Genomic DNA, 9382 nt, shown 5'->3' with positions numbered 1-9382 from the left:
AACTAACGGCCGAATTAATGTACAATAAAATGAACGAAACACAAATATGTATAACACAGCAACAAACGGCAACCACTGAATTACAGGCTCCTGACTTGGGACAAGCACATACATACGGAATGTGGAGGGGTTAAACTTGTTAGCGGGGTCCCAATCCTCCCCCTAACCTGGGACAGTAGTGCAACAGTACAACAACATGTTTGTGAGCACTCAACCCATCCCGAAGCTTGGACAGTGGTGTAACAGTCCAATAAAAAAACAACCTGCACTTATCAGTTGCAATTAGATTAACTCAAAAGATCGGTACGAGACACACACAAAAAACTTACATTAAGACAATAGACACAAAGCACCGACATAAGAGTATTTGCAATTACTGGAAGTTTGCTCAAAGCTAATTACAACTAGTACTGAAATAAATCTTGTTCTCCCAGACTGAAGTATCAATCAGTACACAACGCGCGGCAAAGGATTTATTAAAAAAGAAAACAGTCTGAGAAACGTCTGGTTTACGTTGTATATAGATATAAGAAGATGTGGTATGAGTGCCAATGAGATAACTCTCCATCCAAGTCATAATTTGTAAACCATTATAGGTCAAAGTACGGTTTTCAACACGGAGCCTTGGCTCACACCGAACAGCAAGCTATAAAGCCCCCCCCCCAAAAAAAAAATGACTAGTGTAAAACCATTCAAACGGGAAAACCAACGGTGCCGTCTAATCTCTTTAAAAAACACGATATACTTGCATATAGATCTATATACAATGAAAGTTTTTGAAAAGTTGTGGTCCGAACGTTTTGACTATCGAAATTTTGCAATAGAAATAATAGTTAGGACCAGAAGATTTTAACAGCCAGTGCAGAACTCGCACGAACGCCAGATTTAGTTTGAGGGGCGATATTCTGACGCGTTTTTTAATTCTTGGTCACTCATGTTTAGAAAGAAAGGGGAGAAATCCAAACAATTACCGACCAATCCCAAACGTTGTTGCAAATTTGACCTTATGACGTCAAAGAATTTCCCATAATGCAATTATTGCATATAAATAAAAAACTTACTATACCAATTGAATAAAAAATATTGCATTTGAATGACAAATTATACCATTTGAATAAAAAATATTGCATTTAAATGAAAAAATATACCATTCAAATTAAAATATTGCATTTGAATTACAAATTATACCATTTGAATAAAAAATATTGCATTTAAATGAAAAAATATACCATTCAAATAAAAAATATTGCATTTGAATGAAGAAATATACCAATTAAATTAAAAATATAGCATTTAAATGAAAAATATCAAATTTTTGCAACCAATACCATGCCATACTACTGCTGCTTATCATTTATGGAAATTGTGCACTTGAACGACACACTGCGTCGGATTTTTAAAATGCTAGCACTCACGGTAACAGATCTTAGGAAGACATGTCACCCTTTATCAGACTCATTGCCGAACAATCTTTATTCTTATTTCTTGATGTTATGCGCTTAGCGAAGAAGAAGCAAATACCAATTTTACAGACTTTGGTATAGAACCTATGACGCCCGCTAGCTACCATAACACTGCAAGCGGTTGAAAATAATAAAATGAATTATAAAGTGACACGCAAACAATGTCATACTCGAAAAATTATCTATTTGTTCGGTAAGCCGCATTGGAATATTATACTGCTTGAATTGATACAAATATAATATATTTAGCCTTATTAAAATAATCCTTTGGTTAACGAAGGCTGAATATAGAATTAATGTATATAAAAAAACAACTGAATTCGTAAAAGCAAATACTGCTTGAACCCTATCTCGCTGTCATAAGCATAAAATCCGATATCGTTTAAAACCCATTCTTTGAAAAATTTATTAACAAAAAACAATCTGTTTAAGTTAGCACTTTAGCTAGGAGAAGAAGCCTGAATTGTTCTCCAATTTAGCATAGTATTCATTGTGTATATTGTTCGATTATTGTATATATTGTTTGTTATAGATGGATTAACCACTTGGCGTTGTTGGGCACAGTTTGTTCACCTTTGATGAGAGAAGCGCAACTTGGGTAAGAAGTGTAGTAACCATGTTTTGGACTTGTTTGACATCGTTTTGAGCTTTCTGAATATCTGCTTGTGTTTGAATTTTAATGGTATTGACGAGGCTTTGAATGTTGACGGTTCCACCAGAACCTCCGGTAGATGGTCCTTTCAGTCCGGAAAGGTCAGATTTCACTGCCAACAATTCTCCTGCTTGAGCGGTAATCTGAAAAATAATACAATGTTAACAGGTGAAAAATATTGTAAATTGTCAATTCAATAAAGCAAAAAATACATATTTCTGAAAATAGGTTATCAATACACGACTAAACATTTGATGATATTTTTGTATATTTTAGTGTAATTAAAACCGACATAACGATACGGTTACCATACAGGGACGAAGTGAGAAATTCTGTAAAGTAATAAAATATTTGCAAATGCATTGAAAGTTAAAACACAGCTAACAAGGAATGTTTTTGTCAACAAATAAGGATTAATTTCAACTTTAGGGAGTTAAAGTTAAAACGTTGTATCGTATTTAAAAAAAAATACAAATTGATTGTTTCTTAAAGAACATCTATTTACTATTAAAATGTGTTCTGAAAAACTCTTAGAAAGGAATAATAGAACCACTACTGAAAGAGAAGATATCATCATGTAGTAATTCTAGTCATCATATTGAACACTTTTTGGTTATAATTTTATTAAAATCTTCCCAAAAACTTTTTGTTTTATCATATGTATTTACCCTTATCAGATATAGTTGTAAGAACTTCTTCTTAGGGAAAACTATTTCTTGGTGTTCTAATTGAGAAAAATCCTGACATCATGATATTTAAAGTAATTATTTCAATAAAGAAATACCCGAAATTTGTAACATTCAAAGTCTTTTAAAGGCGCAGAATAACTCATAATTCAGGTATTATTAAAACATTTTCAATGCAACAAACTACTATATCAAAGGGTAAGCTGTTATGTCTGTGTCCTCAAAGTAATATTTTTATGCAGCTTTATTGTAAATATATCTTTAAAAATTGCATTAAAATTATAAAAAAAAAAACTAACCTGGCTAGTCAGCTTGGTTATTTCTTGCAAAAGGCTATCAGCTTGTTTCTTTACTTTTACAACATCTCCCTTCATCTGCATAGAAGCCACCTGTCCATTGAGTAGTCTTATGCCAAGCTGCTGCAACTGTTTCTCAATACTGGTAAGATTATTAAGTAGTCCACTTGCTTCCTGTGAAAGGATCTTTATTTGGGGATCTGTTGCCTTCTTGAAATTATCAAAGTCTTGTTTGGTAGTTTGAATCAATTTCTCTGCAGCTGTCAGTCTGGCAACAGATTGATTGGTAGCCTGTGCAACGACATCGATGTCATGGGACTGGTTCAGTAACTGCGACATAATCCTATTGGTCTTGTCAGAGAGTCCTGTAAACTGTTGTTGTTGTAGCGAGTCAACAGATTTCAGATCATTTTCAAGTTGCTGGTATTTCTTCTCCAGAGTAATTATTTGGGCAATTGATGGACCCGTGGATGGTTGTGGCTGGGATCCGGAAGTTGGTGGTTTATAGTTTTTGATCATATTTTCCAGATTAAGTAGTTTCTGTTCAGCTGTTGCTAATTGTACAGCTTGTTTGTTGATTTGATTTTGAATTGCAGAATTAACTTTAGACTCCTCTATTGCATTCCGCTGAAATTCCAATGATAAATTGAATATTCTGCCGTTAATGTCACCCACAGTCTTGGTCAGTAAGTCTTTTGTGTCGTGAATTAACTGGTTAACTGTTCCGCTAGGCTGCCCAGGACTAACACCTTGTTTAATTTTCTGAAGCTCCCCGTTCAAATCATTCACTTTTGAAACATACATTTTTGTGTCTGACTGTAACTGAGCTAAAGTTCCTTGCACAATACTATTCTGAGAAACATATTGGATTCGAGTTCTGTCCAAATCTTGTTTAACATTGTCTATTTTCTGCTCCAGTGCTGTAGATGTTGCGGAACAGGCTCCCTTTGCATCAGGAACTGTAAATTCATATTTACAAGTTGGTTGTTTCTTACTAATACCGAGAGGAATATATTGTGCATCAACACAAAGAAGTCCGAAAAGAAATAGAAATTTGATAAATTGTGCCATTTTTCTATGTTACAATGTCGATGGCGTTATCCTGTCTACTACAAATTATGATATAAATGGAATTTATAGGTTACAGAGGCGGAGTACTTGTTTGGCCGTCAAGAAAAGTAAATTTTGAGGTGTTGTTTAAAAGCGATTGGCGGATTCAGAATTGATAACTCATCCATGTTTTCCCAATGTTTGTATCCTATGTTTGCACATTAGTTGTTTACCCCCAATGACGTTCGAATGGCCCGAAATGGCGATGTATAAATAAATTGGCAACAAAATATAGCTAGATAGAGCTAAACAAATAAAAGATTAAAAGAAATCTTGCAAAAATCTGTTCATAGATATTTTAATTACCATTTAATCAATTTTAAGTCCAACCCATCTTTTTGGAAGACGCCGATATTTATTTCAAATACTTAAATGCTCTTTTTAAGTACTTTGAGGGAAGATACACACAAACACCATTAAATGGAATTCTATATTTAAATAAAGGATTGGCAGGGTTTTGGGTTAAAAGTAATTAAATGATTATCTAGACTACATGGTCTTTTCCTTATACTTACTGTTATGTATTGTCTATCATTTGCTATCAACAAATTAAAATGCTATACTCAATGTGCATTGAAACGTGAATTATTTAATAATTGCTATTGAAATCGAAATAACAGAAAACTATTTATCAAATATATTTAAGAATCGCATATTCGTTCTTGAAATAAAAAAAAAAACACAACTTAACCTAATAAAGCCATATGCTATTAAAGCAACAGATAACAAAAATAATGACAAAAAACGTAAACAGTTACTGTAAACTATCAATAACGACAATAGCTCATCACGTGACTCTCAGCCATAATCAGATTTCTCAACATTATACCTTAAACATTTCTGTGTTAAGAACCCTTTTTTGGGAGGGGGTCAAAAATCAAAGCAATTTACTTTCACTTGTTATTTTTCATTTTGCTTTTCTTCACATATGGTAAAACGAAATGAAAAGAAAAATAATACAATATGTTTTATAATACATTAGTATATGTTTTTATTGTGAAATTTACTTTTTTACGGTTTGCGTATTTTAAAAAATTAATTCAAATTAAAGAATGTGACAGACAGACTTCATTAATTTCTTTATCATCGGAAGTCTAACTGCTATCGTTCGTATAATTCTAACGTGCAACCAAGTGGGAAGTTTGTTTCAAAGTTTTTGTAAATATTTAATGAACCATGCATTATATGACTGAGTTGACATGTCGCTAAAAAACATTGCCAAGCAAGAAAGAATTGTTTTACATCAAATATCGTTTTACTGTCAATTTAGATATTTTATTAAAAATACATATGATAGTTTATCATAATACATTGAGACAAATGGACAAAATATTTGAACTCTTAAGCTCTTTTCTGAAGAAAATGATCTTGTATAATACCATCTTCAAGACTGTTAAAATTCATGGGAAATAATTAATATCATGTAAAAATGAGCGAATGTTTAACACTTCATTCCATTTTCAGTTTGTTGCATGAGAAAATCGTGAATGTTTACAGTTCGTAATTTTTTAGTTGCTATATATCTGTTACTGATTCCGTACACGAATCTTGTGAATAGTTGTTTCCAAACTTTCCCTCCCTCAGACTTCATGAAATGGCAAACAAACAAACCCATTTGTTTATCTTTTCGAAAGAGAAAGGAATGTTCATGGCTTGTGTTTAATTGTTTGTTTCTATAAGTTTGGAACTTTCCGTCTGTTTGACAATAACAAAAATCAATAAACATACTCATCTTACTGAATTTATGTAGATTAGGAAATTTCCTTGTTGCTTCAGAGGGCAATGGGTCAGTATGTGAAGTGTTGATATTGACATTGTCGAAGTCCAAATCTAAATATAAGAGTGTCAGTCTATGGAAAGTGCAAATCAAGAAAACCATGTGGAGTAGCAATTTTTTTTTTTTGTAAACAAGATGCATTGTGGTAAAATCGCAGACGAATGTTTACCAACTACTTGTTTACATCGAGTAACTATAATCCTTAAGATTATTGTCATTTCTTACAGCACGTGTCAAATGGTACCTATCAAAATAGGTAAAATTGATAGGGACAATTTGGATAACCATTTTAACTTAGAAGGGACACCTCGTATATATATTAATATTAATACACATGCTACATCAATCTTTAAAGACCCAAATGTTGCTAAACACTTGTCCTACCTCCATGACAAATATGTCGTTGTCCCCGCAGATAAAACCCCAAACAACATCGTTTTTGTATGTAAATCACATTACATAAACTGCTTATTGACAATTCACTTGGAAACTCAACATATACCCCCACGACACTTACTAAAGAGGAAATCCTGGATAATCATAGGTCTGTTCTATGTTCCTTTGGAATTCCAACCAAAGATGAAGAACTGGGTCTTCCATCACTGTATTGGATACCTAAACTACATAAGTGTCCTTACAAACATGCAACGGTATGTTGCTGAGTCGTCCAAGTGCTCCACGAAACCTCTTTCTAAATTATTAACCTCAATTTTATCAGCAATCAAAGCCGGGCTTCAAAGTTATTGTGAAACTACCTATTCTAGAGGTGGCGTGAATCAGATGTGGATACTAAAAAATTCCAAATATCTTTTAGAGTACATACAATCTAAGACTCTTTCGCCTTGCAATAGTATTAAAACATTTGACTTTTCTACACTTTACACAAGTATTCCCAATTCCAAACTAAAAGACAAATTGAAAGAGTTGGTCCTGCTTTGTTTCATAAAAAAGAATGGCCAACGTAGATACAAGTATCTTGTCTTACGGAGGGATAAATCCTACTTTGTAAAAAATCACTCTGATTCTAACAAAAAATTCTCTGAAACTGACATTATCAAGATGCTTGATTTCTTGATTGACAACATATTTGTTACGTTTGGAGGACGTGTTTTTCAACAAACAATCGGCATTCTCATGGGAACCAACTGTGCCCCTCTTCTTGCCGACTTGTTCCTTTATTCATATGAGGCTGACTTCATACGGGAACTTTTCAGGAAGAAAGAAAAGAAGTTATCAGTATTCTTTAACTTAACTTTTCGCTACATATATGCTGTTCTCTCACTAAGTAATTCAAAATTTGGTGACTATGTTGAACGCATCTATCCCATCGAACTTGAGATAAAGGATACAACAGATACATTTAAGTCTGCCGCACATCTAGAAATTGACAATGAGGAACGGTTAACGTTGAAAACCAAACTTTATGACAAAAGAGATGATTTCCGCTTCCCAATTGTGAACTTTCCCTTTTTATGTAGCAACATTCCAGCAGCATACGGAGTATATATCTCCTAGTTGATACGATACGCCAGGGCTTGTAGTTCCTATCCTGATTTCCTTGATAGAGGGTTGCTGCTCACAAGGAAACTATTAAACCAAGAGTTCCAAGTGGTGAAGTTGAAATCATCCCTTCGTACATTTTACGGACGCCATCACGAGTTGGTTGACCGTCACGGAATATCCGTTTCACAGATGATAGCGGAAATGTTCATAATGTCGTAACTACAATCCCATCCCATTTTCCCGAAAGTGACCTACCGAATTAGACTTATTACCGGGTTTGTACTAACATGAGCAACACGACGGGTGCCACATGTGGAGCAGGATCTGCTTACCCTTCCGGAGCACCTGAGATCACCCCCAGTTTTTGGTGGGGTTCGTGTTGCTCAGTTTTAAGTTTTCTATGTTGTGTTTTGTGTACTATTGTTTGTCTGTTTGTCTTTTTCTTTTTTAGCCATGGCGTTGTCAGTTTATTTTCGACTTATGAGTTTGAATGTCCCTTTGGTATCTTTCGCCCCTCTTTTACAGTGAATTTATAAAATCAGGGATTTTGTAAAATCTCTGTTTTAATTAGTAATTTTGTAAATTAACTAAACAAATTGTAAGGATTTTATAAATCCCTAATTACAAGTTAAAACTTATTATTAGAAAGGAATTTTCCTTAATAGTTTTCTACACCAGAATAGATTACCATAGCTATTTTAAGAAAAACCTTTTGGAAATTTGGGTCTTAATGCTTTTCAACTTCGTACGTTTTTTGACCTTTTTAACTTTCTTGATTCAAGCGTCTAATGGGTATTTTTTAGACGAAACGCACGTCTGGCGTACTCAGTTGTAAACCTAAAAAGTTTATAGATAGACCATTAATTGTTTAAATATATTTTTTGAATAGACTACTGGTTTTCTCTTTTTTAAAGTGACTATGAATAAAAGACACATGTACAGATAAAAACTACAATTTACTTATTTTTTCATAATGAGTTTTGGGTGACATCTGCTCTTAAATAATTTCTTCGATTTTCGACAGGCACACCTATTTTTCACATCTCCACATTGTAGAACTAAACAAAATTTACTTTTTATTTGATTTTGATCCAAAGAGTGGAAAAGATATAGAAAATTATGTACTCCTATGTGATAGCATGAATGTATATCATGTATATCACAGTATCTTATTATATGACCAAAGCAAGTGAAGCACGAAGAATGGCCATGGTGACCTACTACTGCCTGGTTGTAATAAGAAAACACTTATTCGATTTTTCAATTTCCATTGTACTGATCAAACATGAAAAATCTGCGATGATTATATTTGACTTGTTTCCAGAGTTAGAGTCAGAATATTAATACGACAGGGTACTAGCTAGGATGGCATGTCTTCCTGTGGACGTTTACCATGTGAAGTAGCATGTTTATATTCTGTTGGATCAGCTTGTTGGTCTAGCACAAAAAAAGGTTCATGTTCACATCACATTAATATATTCTCGTTCTGATATGCATTTGATACTTGCCACTGGAAAACATGACCTAAACAAATCAATTTCTAACTTCTTGCATGCGTTTTTCTACTCTTACAAAGGTAATCAGTTTAATGTACTGCTTTAATATATTTGATTTTGAAAATAGATCATTTTTGTTTATACTTTTCAGAAATTACAGACTGAAGCATTAAACATTTATTTAACTAACTTTCAAACCAGGTAGTAACTATGAGCTTGCTTTGTATCTTATGTGGGTCTTTGGTAATATGTTCCACAATTTCCTCCTTTTTAAATTTTTTTCTCACCTTCTATTAACTTAAAAGGACATGTTCAGTGTTACTGTTGTAGGCTTTCGTCTTTTTTCAATGAATAATTTAAACAAAAAGATTAATTGTTTTATAAATTCCATGAATTAAA

The 9382-nt window shown here is 33.2% G+C and overlaps 1 protein-coding gene across 1 annotated transcript; it reads right to left on the bottom strand.

The window, feature by feature from the left end:
• Positions 1–1841: 1841 nt before the first annotated feature.
• Positions 1842–4168, bottom strand: LOC127733461 (uncharacterized). The gene is made up of 2 exons (XM_052242818.1): positions 3101–4168; positions 1842–2258 (listed from the first exon to the last, which is right to left on the bottom strand). Exons 1-2 carry the CDS (start codon positions 4166–4168, stop codon positions 2001–2003), a joined length of 1326 nt encoding a protein of 441 aa, XP_052098778.1. The 3' UTR covers positions 1842–2000.
• Positions 4169–9382: the final 5214 nt, after the last annotated feature.

This window comes from Mytilus californianus, unplaced genomic scaffold, assembly GCF_021869535.1.
Source record: "Mytilus californianus isolate M0D057914Y unplaced genomic scaffold, xbMytCali1.0.p SCAF_3, whole genome shotgun sequence".
NCBI lineage: Eukaryota > Metazoa > Mollusca > Bivalvia > Mytilida > Mytilidae > Mytilus > Mytilus californianus.
Note: the sequence above shows the minus strand (reverse complement) of the source record. Positions and strands in the feature narration are given on the sequence as shown.